This window comes from Chelon labrosus (genome assembly GCF_963514085.1).
Source record: "Chelon labrosus genome assembly, chromosome: 10".
Taxonomy (NCBI): domain Eukaryota; kingdom Metazoa; phylum Chordata; class Actinopteri; order Mugiliformes; family Mugilidae; genus Chelon; species Chelon labrosus.
In genome coordinates this window covers 435211-448358 of record NC_140360.1, presented here as the reverse complement: position 1 = coordinate 448358, position 13148 = coordinate 435211, and the positions used below count along the sequence as shown (strand labels likewise).

General features: G+C 50.2%; 3 protein-coding genes across 5 annotated transcripts in view; 1 reads left to right on the top strand and 2 right to left on the bottom strand.

The window, feature by feature from the left end:
- Positions 1–1696: 1696 nt before the first annotated feature.
- Positions 1697–4329, bottom strand: rad51c (RAD51 paralog C). The gene is made up of 4 exons (XM_084553619.1): positions 4050–4329; positions 3248–3491; positions 2544–2760; positions 1697–2461 (listed from the first exon to the last, which is right to left on the bottom strand). Exons 1-4 carry the CDS (start codon positions 4165–4167, stop codon positions 1991–1993), a joined length of 1050 nt encoding a protein of 349 aa, XP_084409745.1. The 5' UTR covers positions 4168–4329; the 3' UTR covers positions 1697–1990.
- Positions 4330–4540: 211 nt separating this feature from the next.
- Positions 4541–6555, top strand: tsr2 (TSR2 ribosome maturation factor). The gene is made up of 5 exons (XM_084554029.1): positions 4541–4723; positions 4882–4972; positions 5201–5292; positions 5533–5691; positions 5785–6555. The coding sequence occupies exons 1-5, from the start codon at positions 4646–4648 to the stop codon at positions 5887–5889; spliced, it is 525 nt and encodes a 174-aa protein (XP_084410155.1). The 5' UTR covers positions 4541–4645; the 3' UTR covers positions 5890–6555.
- A 99-nt stretch (positions 6556–6654) lies between these two features.
- srpk3 (SRSF protein kinase 3) overlaps positions 6655–13148 on the bottom strand; it is an 11223-nt gene continuing 4729 nt past the window's right edge. Inside the window, exons 4-17 of one of the 3 annotated variants that reach the window (XM_084554021.1) lie at positions 13020–13128; positions 12841–12928; positions 12660–12747; positions 12460–12566; positions 12211–12376; positions 11774–11799; positions 10653–10745; positions 10523–10568; positions 9577–9768; positions 8851–8948; positions 8637–8744; positions 8277–8346; positions 8105–8197; positions 6655–8009 (exon numbers count right to left, since the gene is read on the bottom strand). In XM_084554021.1, the coding sequence (XP_084410147.1) occupies positions 7825–8009; positions 8105–8197; positions 8277–8346; positions 8637–8744; positions 8851–8948; positions 9577–9768; positions 10523–10568; positions 10653–10745; positions 11774–11799; positions 12211–12376; positions 12460–12566; positions 12660–12747; positions 12841–12928; positions 13020–13128 (1469 nt within the window). In that variant the 3' untranslated portion in view covers positions 6655–7824. The remainder of the gene's footprint in view (positions 8010–8104; positions 8198–8276; positions 8347–8636; positions 8745–8850; positions 8949–9576; positions 9769–10522; positions 10569–10652; positions 10746–11773; positions 11800–12210; positions 12377–12459; positions 12567–12659; positions 12748–12840; positions 12929–13019; positions 13129–13148) is intronic. The other 2 variants (XM_084554022.1, XM_084554023.1) reach the window with 2 other exon arrangements.

Here is a 13148-nt window from a genome sequence, read left to right as displayed (position 1 = left end):
CTTCTGGATGAGCGCCTGGACGAAGGTGAGGGACTGCTCCAGGGCGTAGGTGTCTCTGGAGCAGGTGTCCAGGATCCGGGCCCCCAGCGTGATGTTGGGCAGCAGCTCCGGGTCCCCGTTGACCTGGTCCAGGGCGTACAGCATGGCCTCCATGCGGTGGATCCCCTTCTCCTTCTTCAGCTCGCCGCAGGGCAGGCCGTGGGGGCCGCGGGCGTGGACGGGGAACAGCCCCCCCAGCGTGATGTCCCCGGGTATCTTTATGGAGTGGGGGTGGAAGTGCTGGTGGGAGGAGCTCACCTGGACCACCCGCCCTCCAATCCAGAGCCAGAGAGAGAGCAGGAGGCGGGGCCACGGCGGAGGGGGGCGGTGGCAGGCGGAGTGGAGGGCGGGAGGAAGGGGGGGCAGGGCGCCGCCTGATGATGTCATACTGAGGAGACAATCAGTAGAGAGCCGTCATCCTGCTGTGGACACCTGAAGAGACGGACAGACCCAACTAATCAATCAACCAACCAACTAATCAACCAACCAACCAACCAACCAACCAACCAATCAACCAACCAACCAACCAACTAATCAATCAATCAATCAATCAATCAACCAACCAATCAACCAACCAACTAATCAACCAACTAACTAATCAATCAATCAATCAATCAATCAACCAACCAACCAACCAATCAATCAATCAACCAACCAACTAATCAACCAACTAACTAATCAATCAATCAATCAATCAATCAATCAATCAATCAATCAACCAACCAACCAACCAACCAACCAACCAACCAACCAATCAATCAACCAATCCACATGCTCCACCTCCTTCAACCTTTAATCAAACTATCAGCTGATTCATTTCCTCATTAATCTTAAATTAAATTAAATTAAATGATCTGATCAGAAACAGATGCGACAATAAAATAAAAAGTTCTAATCATTTAAATATTATTTAAGGTTTAATTAGATTAGATCATTATTTAATTAAAGTCTGAAACTGTTCAGTCACTGAGGGAGGGGTTGATTATTTTATTATTTTCCAGCTTTTAATTAATTAACTTTGTCCCAGTTTCATCTTAAATTAATTAATGATGTGATCAGAGCAGCGCGCGAAGGAAACATCTGGAGAAACACGAAGCACGTGCAACAGGACTAAAATCAAATGAACCCATTAGTTTAATTACTACAGCTGTGTTAACTTCTGATCGTTTAAATTCATCCATCTGAACTTCATCCGGTCTGGACTCACCGTGGACGCAGCTCTCTCCCAGTCCGTCCTGAAGCGCTCGGCTCCGGCTGCAGGTCCTCCTCAGAGCCGCCGGTGCGCTCCGGTTAAACCCCGGTACAGACTCCGCTTCACCTCCTCCTCCTCCTCCTCCTCCTCCTCCTCCAATCAGCGGCGGCCTCAGTCTGTGTGACTAATTAGAGCCCCCGCATTAACGCTCAGCTGTGTGTCAGCGCGGCTCACCGTCCCTGTGAGGACCAGGCTCACGTTCATGTGTTCATTTATTTACTATGATGTCTTGTGAGCAGACAGCGCCCCCTGCTGGCTCCAGCCTGCGTCTACCTGTCCAGGTGTTCATTGTTTACATCCTCCCTTTGATCTCCTCTGACATCTGTTACCGTGGGAACAGCCTCTAAATATTCACTGGCTCACAAACAAACAAACAAACAAACAAACAAACAAACAAATAAATAAATAAATTAACTTTATTATTCTCAGCAGGTGAACGGTTCAGTCTGACCTCTGACCTCAGCTCAGTCAGCCAATAGGAAGAGAGCAGCGTTTCATTCAGTCTCGTTTTTACCTGATTTTAAAGGAGCAGTGAACACATCACAGACTCATGTAACATTGGCTCATTTCTGTCTCATGTCTTCAGCTCAGGACGTCCAGCTGTTTGTGACGTCTCGTCCCCTGCTGGACTTTATTTACATGAACATGAACTCAGCTCCTCCTCTGATTGGACGACAGTCTCTGACCAATCAGCAGCAGCTATGTCTCCGTCTGTGTCCGTGGTCTTTTGCTCTGCGGCTGCTCTGATTGGTCGGCATCTCTGAAACCGTCAGAGGTGATCTGGTATTGGACGGTGGCATCCGTGTGACTTGGAGATTTCAAGATGGCCGCCAGACGCCGCGACCCATGCCACTGTAGGAGGAGCCTAATGTTGGGGGCGTGTCCCCAACCGTCGCCGAGGGCGGGGACCAGCTGTGATTGGCTGCCCCGCACCCTCGTGGTCATCTGGTTAGTGATCACCACGGCAACATGGTGGCTCGTTGCCATGGCGTTGAGCTGCAGGGCGAGCCGATTGAGGAGGCGTGTCCTCAGCGACAGGTCATCAAACAGCAGCCGGAACGGGAACGCCACGCTGTCAATCACCAGGAGGCGGACCCTCGGCCGGCTTGACAGGAAGTCCGGCAGCAGGTGGAGCTCGGCCAGCAGCTCCACGTAGTCACGGCAACGCACCTGAGAGAGACGAGAGACGGCCAATCAGAATCACCGGTGAAACGCTGCTGCTGAACGACGCCTGAGCTGTCGCCATGACTACCAGGAAGATGTTGGACAGGACGGTCTCCACGGTGAAGGTCGCCATGGCGGCTCTCTGCTCATCGTCCTCGGCCAATAAGGAGCAGTGTCTGACGGCGGCGGAGGCGATGTCCACGACTCTCTGGAGGACGAAGCCGCCCTCAGTGTCAACGTAGATCACCTGACCCTCGACCCCCCCGAAGCACTGGGGCACCTGGACGTCCACGGCCAGCTGAAGACTGACAGAGACAGAGACAGAGACAGAGAGGGACAGAGACAGAGAGACAGAGACAGAGACAGAGAGGGCCAGAGACAGAGAGACAGAGACAGAGACAGAGAGGGAGGGAGGGGGACGGAGGGGGACAGACAGAGAGACAGAGACAGGGACAGAGAGACAGAGAGGGACAGACGGAGAGACAGAGACAGAGACAGAGAGGGCCAGAGACAGAGAGACAGAGACAGAGAGGGAGGGAGGGGGACGGAGGGGGACAGACAGAGAGACAGAGACAGAGACAGAGACAGGGACAGAGAGACAGAGACAGAGAGGGACAGACGGAGAGACAGAGACAGAGACAGAGAGAGAGACAGGGACAGAGAGACAGAGACAGACGGAGGGGGACGGCGTTGTTCATCAATAACTATATAACGTGTGTGTTACAGTGTGCGTCATGGTGTGTGTGTGTGTGTGTGTGTGTGTGTGTGTGTGTGTGTGTGTGTGTTTCTGACCACAGTTGTGTCTTTCCGACTCCTGGAGCTCCACAGATCTCCGTGCTCTTCCCAGCTGGTAGTCCTCCTCCGAGAGCAGCGTCCAGCTCAGAGGAGAACGTCACGATGCTCCTCAACTGCTCCTCCTGCTGCAGGAGCTCCAGGGCTGTTACAGAGGCTCCTCCTGCTCCTCCTCCTCCTCCTCCTCCTCCTCTCCTCACAGCCTCCAGTACCTCCAGCGCCTCCTGTTGGGACAGACCAGCCTCTGCAACGAAACCTCTGGTTACATCGACCCAACGTTGACAGATTTATGTGGAGATGAATCTGAGCTCAGATTAGTTTCAATGAAGTTTATTAAAAAGAATAAAGTCATTTAAAGACGATTCAACTATACCGAGGACAAACTGAGACACAACGGTCCATGGAGGACACGACGGTCCATGGAGGACACCACTCTGTGTCATGACTTGGAGAGACGATGTATTATTTTGGAACAAGCTGTAAATTCTAGTTCAGATTAGTTTCTAGTTTAGAATCTTTTAAAAGGCTCTCATTACTAATGAACAGACATCACTGATTCATGTGATCATTTCTACTAGTGGTTGAATGAATGAGTTAAAAGGCGCCGTGTTGAACCCAGACACCAGCAGATTAAAAGTCTTTTAATTCCTCAAAACATTTTAAAATCACCGTTTTCTGTCTCAGTGTATAAAGTTTGAGGAGAACGTGAAGATTTCCACAGAGGAGTTTAGAAGTTGAGCTCTTTCCAGACCGAGAGCTAAAACACGACATATTTTGACCGGACTCTGGTGGGGAGCGTCACCTTTGCTGAGCTGTAGCTGGTCGAGGTGCAGCAGGTCGCCTGTGAACTGGAACCCAGCGCGGACCAGCTTCACCTTCACACCGGGACTCAGACACAGACTGGACACCGGCCGCTGCATCCCGACTGGCGGCTACTAGCGCTGCTAGCGCTGCTAACGCTGCTAACACCGCGCTTCAAAACATCCCGCCATGACAGCTATCCCAGCATGCCTTTCACCTCTGCCTGAGAAGGCCCCGCCCCCTGGAAACAGCAGAACTGAGCTCGAAATCAACGAGGCCCAAAATTATGCACAAAAATATAATTAATGTATGTATTATAATGAAAAATAATCTTTATACTGAACATAATTGTCCTCAGTCAGTATTTAAAAAAATAAAATAATAATAAAAATATATTTATGTCGTTATTTTGATTATTAAATCACAATTATGAGAATAAAAACACATTTCAAAGAGTTAAACATATTTACAGTGACATTCTAATCTTTATTTAAGCCTCCAGTCTGTGTTTTATCGTGTCTCACACATGAATCGACTGCTTCTGTCTGATCACCTCTCCGTTTCTCCTCTCCAGTCTTTCTGCCTGACAGATCCAAGATGGCGTCTTCCGCGGCTTCACGTGAGCTCTTCGCGGAGGGAGTCAGAGCGGTTCTCCACACCTGGCCGGTCCTACAGGTAAGAGTCGGACACGCGGACTGACAGGTGACCGCTCACCGGACGGGGTCAAGCTAACAGGCTAATGCTAACCGCTCCGCCAGTGTCTCTTTTCAGTCTTTACTCTGAAGTCTCGTTGTGTCTCATGTGAAGTCTCGTGGTGTCTCGTCTCTGCTCAGATCGCGGTGGATAACGGCTTCGGCGGCGCGTATGGCCAGCAGAAAGCCGATTGGCTGGTGGATGTGGTCCAGCAGTATTTCCATGACAACGGTGGGTAACCATGGCAACCGAGGAGGGCGTCATGGACGCCTCTGATGCTTTACTTAGATTGGTCACGTGGTCAGTTAATGATCAGTCTGTCCTTCACCTGGGACATCTCAGTGGTTCATAGAGAGGCAGATCAGAACCGGATCAGAACCGGATCAGAACCGGAGACATGTGAACACTCTGGTTCTGGTTCTATGTCCTGTTGACATGTGTCTGTCTCTGTGTGATCAGCTGACCTGCAGCAGTTTGAGGTGGAGGACTACATCTCTGAACTGATGGATCAGGAGTTTGATACCGTGGTGGATGATGGGAGTTTACCTCAGGTACACACACACACACACACACACACACACACACACACACACTTAAAAGAGTGTTAGCCCAAACAAGCTAACCCCTAACTCGTAATGATAACCTAAACAAGCTAACGTTAGCCTGGAGAAACGAGTGCTATGCTACATAAGCTAAGCCCTAGCCCTTAACGTTAGCCCTGATAAGCTAACGTTAGCCTTGATAAGCTAACGTTAGCCCTGATAAGCTAACGTTGTTGTGTTCGGTGGCAGGTGTCCACCAGTCTGCTGCAGATGTTCAGACAGTGGCAGCAGGGGGCGCTGTCTCAGCTCAAACACACCATCGACACGCTAACGCCGAAGAAGACTCAGAGGGCAAAGGTCACGGCTCCGCCCACCGAGTCTGACGAGGAGAACGAGGAGGAGACTCAGGTACGCCAGAGAACACCTGTTCACCTTCCTGAACGTTATCCAGAGCAGACTGACTGCAGTGAGGTGTACCTGTCGCCCGCTGTCTGTGTCCAGGTGATGGAGTGTGAGACGTCCAGTCCGTCCGTCAGCAGGACACAGCCTCCTCCTCCTCCTCCAGAGGAAGAGGACGGATGGACGGTGGTGAGGAAGAGGAAGTGAAGCCGAGGATGAAGAGCAGCTGATGGACTCAGAGACTGAAGCAGCTGAGACTCAAGACGGAACCGTTAACGTTTACGGGCCGAGAGCGTCCCGACCTTGGGACGACTCTGTGGAGACGTCCGGGCGTCGTCATGGAGACGCTGCTGGACGTCAGAGAGGACGGAGACATTAAAGAAGTTTTATATTAAACGTGTTGAACGAACTGAGAGCGCCGTTATTCCACCAGACACAGGTTAAAGGCTGGAGCTGCATTAGCTTTAGCATTAGCTTCAGATGTTCTCTCTTCCTGTTTGATCCATTTAATCCAAAACAAACCTGGTTTAAAGATGAGTGACCTTTAAACACCAGTAATGATTTAGATTTACATAGACTCTATAAAGATGGAGCAGCTCCTCTAAAGTGAAGCTAAATCAACTAGAGCTCCCCCTGGTGTCTGGCTGCAGTACAGGTCATAAGCTCCACCCCCTCCATGTTAGTGGGCGGGGCTTGGGCCAAACTAAAATACATGTCACATACATTTTTCAAGGATGGTTTCTGTCATTTTAGGTAGTTAATATAATGTAGATGAATGTTTAAGTGTCAGTATTTTAGATGAAGTGGAGACGTGTCCGTATTTATATACAGCTGAAGGTTGTATCTTTAGAAAATATACATATAAAACGTGTTCCTTTGTGATTCATCTTCAGTTTTAATGTAGAAAACACTATAAATAAAGAGAAACGCTGAGTGGAACAGAGGGGTCGGGGTCAGAGGCCGTTTCAAGGCACTATTTATTATATGAACATAGAAAGAGGTGAGAGCAGGGGAACAGGAGAGGTCAGAGGTCATCTCACCAACAGAGATCAATACTGTCACCAATAACACAGCGGTCAGAGTGAGGGAGGGTCTTCAGTCTCTGACCGGTCGTCAGCAGGAAGCGTCCGTTAAAATAAAACAAATCAACAGGAACGGACAGAACTCAGCAGGAAACTAGAAAAAAGTAAAGAGCTTGAACAGAAACCAGAGCGAAGACGAAGCAGAACAGTCTGAATGTCTGAGCAGCCTGATTCAGAAACGAGGGAAACGAACTCGACTGAGACGAGAAGACAAAGCTGGAGCTGCAGTTCTACGGTCTGAACACACGGGGGCGCCAACGTCACGGCTGCTTCAGTAGCACAAGAAGAAGAACGTTTAGATCATAGACGGTAGAACCAGAGGACGCCATGACACCTCCTCAAAGCATGAGGAGCTCCCCCTGGTGACTGGCTGCAGTATAGGTCATAAGCCCCGCCCCCTCAATGTTAGTGGGCGGGACTAAAGTACACATCACATACCTTTTAGGTTGTTAATATAACACCAATGTATGTTCAAGTTATTTGACGCTACAGAAACAGTAAGTGACATCATGGTGACTGGCAGTTGCCATGACAACGTGTAACTACGCATCTGTCTGTGTGGAAGCTACTAAATGAGTAGTTGTGCTGTAAACTGTCTGGCCTCGAGTTAAACCTTAGCTAGCTAGCTACGTTAGCTCTGTGAGGAGTTAGCATCACCCAAGTGTGACCCATGAGGATTTAAAGGAAGAGCAGAGAGAAGAGTTAACCTTCTAGAGGGAGGACGGACGGATCAAAGATGGCGCCGCCCATTTCCTCTGAGTCTGACCAATGGGAGGAGGAGGAGACGCGTCGATGTGTCGGCCATCCGTCCTGCAGGCTCTGGATCAGATGTTTGTCTGTTAGTCTCTACTGGTTCTGTTTACCTGCACAGCCAATCAATCAGTCAATCAGTCAATCAGTCAATCAGTTGCTATAGCAACCACCAGTCGAGGTGATCGTTTCCCACGTTACATGAAATCAAAGCTCCTCAGACAGCGACTGTGTTTCTGTCTGCAGCCACGTTACACCATGTGTTCATGTCTTCATGTGTTGCTGTGTGTGTGTTCATGTGTTCATGTGTTCATGTGTGCAGCCATGCGTGCTGTAGACACTGCGCCGCCGTCGCTCTGCGATCCGGCTGCAGATCCAACATGGTGGACAGGAAGTCACTGAACTGAGCGGCCTGATCCAGCGGCCACTCGTACTTCTCCAGGAGAACCTCGAACAAACCCCACGGCTTCAGACTGGAGATGTGACGCAGCTCACCTGGGACAGGTAGACAGGGAGACAACTTAACACCCTGCATGCTTCTCCACAGCAGAGGCATCATGGGTACTGTAGTACGTGGAGACAGAACAGACCTCTCCTGTTGAAGTACTCTCTGGAGTACCTGCCAGACAAGGCGAAGGGCACAGGAATGGGTCCGAGCAGCTCGATGATGTGAGCGATGTGATCTGAGCAGAGACAAAGCAGACGTTATGAAGGAGGCCGGCCGCGCTGCAGCATCGACCACTGAGGACTTCCTGCAGATACCTTCGTCTCTGGTGTAGTCTTCTCCTGAGTGGGGTTCAAACAGATAATCTCCTGTCGCCAGCTCGAACGCCTGAAACACCAGCGTCAGTCAGTCCTGCTCTATGCTCTGATATCACACAGACCGTCAGCTTCAACCAGAGGGGGAACACACAGAACCTCACCACACAACCGCTTCCTCCTCAGGTTCTGTCTTCAGGTGACAGACTAACAGACTCTGCTTCTGTCTTATCTGAGCTGATAGCTCCTATAAACACATGCTGTTGTGTGGTGATGGTTGTGACTATAAATCTGTCCTCCCTCCTCCCTCTAATTAAAGCTGACAGTCTGACCGTTAAGGCCTCTAAGCCACGCCCTCCTCACCATGCAGGCCGTGCTCCAGATGTCGGCCGGCGTTCCGTACTCTGCTCCAATCAGAACCTCCAGAGCTCTGTACTGTCTCGTCTGAATGTCCTCTGTGAAGTGTTTGTGCTGGACGAGAGACATGGGAGAAGAGAGGAGACGGACTGGTAACCATGACGGAGAGGAAGAGGAGGAGACGATGATGATGATGATGATGATGATGAAGGACACTCACCACCCAGCATGCATTTCCCAGATCAGCGATCTTCACTCTGAGCTTGTTGGCGTTTTGAGGATCCAGAGGACTGAGGACAAAGTCTGAGGCGCTGAACACTGGAGACAAGACAAGAGACAAGTCAGAAACAGCTAGCACACGGCTAACACACGGCTAGCACACGGCTAACACATGGCTAGCACATGGCTAACACACGGCTAGCACACGGCTAACACACGGCTAGCACATGGCTAACACACGGCTAGCACACGGCTAGCACATGGCTAACACACGGCTAGCACACGGCTAACACACGGCTAACACACAGCTAACACAGCTAACACACGGCTAGCACACAGCTAACACACGGCTAGCACACGGCTAGCACACAGTTAACACACGGCTAACACACGGCTAGCACACGGCTAACACACAGCTAACACACGGCTAACACACGGCTAGCACACGGCTAACACACGGCTAGCACACAGCTAACACACAGCTAGCACACGGCTAACACACAGCTAGCACACAGCTAACACACGGCTAACACACGGCTAGCACACGGCTAACACACAGCTAGCACACAGCTAACACACGGCTAACACACGGCTAGCACACGGCTAGCACACAGCTAACAAACAGCTAACACACAGTTAACACACGGCTAGCACACAGCTAACACACAGCTAGCACACAGCTCTCTAACTCCAGCTCTGTGTGGTGGACCATCTGTTCTGTTCTGACCTTCTCTTCCACTCGAGTATCCCGACTGAGTGGACAGCGCCGACTCAGACGTCGCTGACATCACAGAGCTGGAGAACCCTGATAGGCCAGAGGCGGGGCTGGAGAAACGTCCAGGGTTATGACCATTACACCTGTCCTCCAACCAGGAGCAGCTGGACTCTGGGCTGGCTTTGCTGTTGGCTTTGCTGTTGGCTGTGGAGCAGGAGACATCGTCAACGAACAAAGACACACTGGAATATTTCTGCTGACGTTCTAGAGTTCTCCAGGAGACAGTGAGCGGTTCATACCTTCCACCCAAAGAACCTGGAGAATGTCAATAAGTCAGTCATACTTAGTGTTTGGTTCTCTGCTAATAAAGACAACTAATAACAAATACCACTGTTTTTATTATCTTCTGTCCTTTAGAGTCTATCAATGATTCTACATCAACTATGAACCACATGGTGACTTGACTGATAGAATCTGAGCCCTGTGTCTCAGTTTCACATGGTCCTTTGGCTCCATCTAGTGGTCTAATGGTGGTACTACATATAATAAACACAACACAGTCATCTAGTAGTAACAGTTAGCTTAGCATTGCTATGTAGCATGCCTTGGTGACTGGTTTCCCTGGGGAGTTCCATGTGTGAACAACATGGAGGAAATCTCAATAAAATGTCGAAAGGTTGAATTGTGTGTACGTTGCCTCCTGTAGTGGAATCAGTAGGATTTTGTAGCCAGATTCCCTTTCAAGAGGTAAGAACCCAACGTGGAACACTTTGGGTTCTTTGGTTCTCCAAAGATTGGAGAGAAGTTTGATGAAGAATTCTCTGAGGTGATGGAGAACAAACCTCGTCTCAGGCTTCTGTCTCGAGACCAGAGCTTCTTATAATCAGAGTATTTCTACTGTCATTCATCCGTTAGCATTCACAATAGCTACATTAACGCTAACACTGAGTGGACTCACAGGTGGCATCTGTGTCCTCAGGTTGGACGTCCTCTTCCTCCATCCTCTGAAGAAAAACAGCAGAAATAAAACGTCTGATCACCTGGAGCATCGGCAGCGTCATCAGTGGGAGGTCGTAGCGTTAGCATACCTGTATGTCCACCAGCCTCTCCTCCAACAGTCGCTGCTGACGCTTGGCTTTCCTCTTCAGCTTCTTCTTCTTGTTTTTAGACATCTTTCCACCCTGAACACACACAGGTTTGAGATACATACACACAGGATGTAGGATCGTATTTATTCAGCGCTAACACACACACACACACACACACACACACACACACACACACACACACACACACACACTCACTTTGTGTCACTAACACCAACACACAACTTCCTGCTCAGTAAAAAGACTTAAATGAAACCAGTGACGTCTGAGCCACATGGTCACCAGAGGAGTGTACTACGAAGCAGGTTCAACATGTCCAGTTTGGTCTCGGTTGTCTTCTGTGGCCTGGACGTCCAACAAGACAAACCCCCTCACAACATCCAGCCTAGACCAGTCTACAAAAGGTTCACCACAGGTCACAGACAATTCATAGGCTTCAGGACCAGAGAGACCAGACTAGAGGCGTTAAAGGCATCATTATTCATGGACCTTCTCACAGGAAGAAACCTTCAGCAGAACATCTGCTTGAGGCCGGATGGTTTGACCACAAACGGTTCATAGAGTTCAAGAACAGAAAAAACTGATGAGACAAAAAAAATAAATAAAAAATACTTTGACCCAGATCAACCTGAACCACCAACACGACTCCCTGCTCAATAAAAACTCTCTGACCTGAATGAAACCAGCGTCTGAACCACCACGATCTCACTCCTCCTCCAGTCCACCAGGTTTCCACCGTCTAGCCGCGGCCACGTTAGACTCAGAGCCTGTAAACGAGTCTCATGGCAGCAGAGCAACAAGCTAACAGCTAACTGCTAAAAGCTAACAGCTAAATGCTAACAGCTAAAAGCTAACAGCGCTACAGGAAGGACACAAACTGCTATAGGCCTAGGTTGTTGGCGGGCCTCCAGACTGGCTTAATGACCGTTACCGTGGCAACGTAAAAAAGCCCGACTCCTGCTTCGTAGCACAGACCTCCGGCACCACGCTGATGGGTTTCATCCAATCAGCTCGCAGTATTTATTTAAGCAGGTACAACACACCTGGAGACAAGTCCTTCAACCAATCAGAGCACAGCAGGCGTCACACCTGGAAACACTTACCTGTAGATCCCTGGGAGCCGTGCTGACTGAGAGAGAGAGAGACACATGGGGACAGGAAGACAGGGAGAGAGAGAGAGAGACAGGAAGAAAACATCAGAAACACAGGATAGAAAGACAGAAGACAGAGAGACAGGAGAGACAGACAGGAGAGACAGACAGGAGTTAGAACTGTGTAAAAGAGGGACAGCTTAGAAAGTAGACAGACAGGAAGATGGACAGACAGACAGAGAGACAGAGAGACAGACAGAGACAGAGAGACAGAGAGACAGACAGAGAGACAGAGACAGAGAGACAGACAGACAGAGACAGAGAGACAGACAGGAAACCACAGCTCCCAGTAACAGTCAGACTTGTGTCCGGTCTCACTTGTGTCTTTCATCTATAAACACTTCCTTGTTCTAATTGTTGTTCTGACCAATAAGATGGCAGCTCCTCACCTGATGACCCAGAAGGGGGCGGGGCTCCAGCTCTCTGCCAGACGGTGGCCTCGGCCGCCAGCCTCCGGATGTAGACCTCGTCCACGTCCAGTAAGATGTTCTCTGGTTTGATGTCGGTGTGGATGATCTTACACTTGGTGTGGAGGTAGTCCAGACCCTGGAGGACCTGCAGGGACAGGTCCCGGTACCGGAGGGGTCAGAGGGTCAACGGGTCAACGTACTCAACATGTCTGTAACTGGACCTGTTACCTGTCTGATGATGGTCTTCACACAGACCATAGGAAGGCCCATGTAGTTTGACTTGATGATCCACTTCAACAGCTGATGTCCCAGGACCTCCAGAACCATACAGACATCTGAGACAGGCTGAGGAAACGTCTGACAGACAGGTAGGAGACAGACAGGTAGGAGACAGACAGACAGGTAGGAGACAGACAGGTAAAGGATACGGACTCCATTGACTCCAGAGATTTTGAAGTCGTCGATGAGCTGGACGATGGTTTCTCTGTAGGGGTCAGAGGGGTCACTGTCCCTCACCTGGAGACAGACAGTCAGACAGGTAGACAGACAGGTAGACAGGTTAGCTGAGCCCTCCTCAGTATCATATCCCAGGCGGAGGCGAGGACTCACACATCGGAGCAGCTTGATCTCGTCCAGAGCCGTCTCGGTGTAGTGAGGAGCGCTCTTCACCACCTTCAACGCCACGAAACGCTTCTTCCTGAACCGGAGACACAATCAGACCATGTGACCTCAGAGTCTGAGCTGGAGGCCAGAAAGCAAACGTGTTAAAGCATCGAGTAGAGTCGTACTGCAGGTCCCAGCAGAGCCAGACGGTAGAGAAGTGGCCCCAGCCCAGCTTCCTCACCACGTGGTACCTGCCGTTAAACAGGTCGCCGATCTGCACGGGGTAGTACCCTCCTGGAACACATGGAAACAGG

Excerpts from the sequence above, each read along its gene's own strand:
- rad51c (XM_084553619.1), bottom strand. The coding sequence starts at position 4,167 with ATGCAGCGGCCGGTGTCCAGTCTGTGTCTGAGTCCCGGTGTGAAGGTG. Across the intron at positions 3,492-4,049 it reads CCAGCTACAGCTCAGCAAAG|AGGCTGGTCTGTCCCAACAG; the intron begins GTGACGCTCCCC and ends GTTTCGTTGCAG. Across the intron at positions 2,761-3,247 it reads GTCGGAAAGACACAACTGTG|TCTTCAGCTGGCCGTGGACG; the intron begins GTCAGAAACACA and ends TGTCTCTGTCAG.
- tsr2 (XM_084554029.1), top strand. The coding sequence starts at position 4,646 with ATGGCGTCTTCCGCGGCTTCACGTGAGCTCTTCGCGGAGGGAGTCAGA. Across the intron at positions 4,973-5,200 it reads GCAGTATTTCCATGACAACG|CTGACCTGCAGCAGTTTGAG; the intron begins GTGGGTAACCAT and ends CTGTGTGATCAG. Across the intron at positions 5,692-5,784 it reads AGAACGAGGAGGAGACTCAG|GTGATGGAGTGTGAGACGTC; the intron begins GTACGCCAGAGA and ends GTCTGTGTCCAG.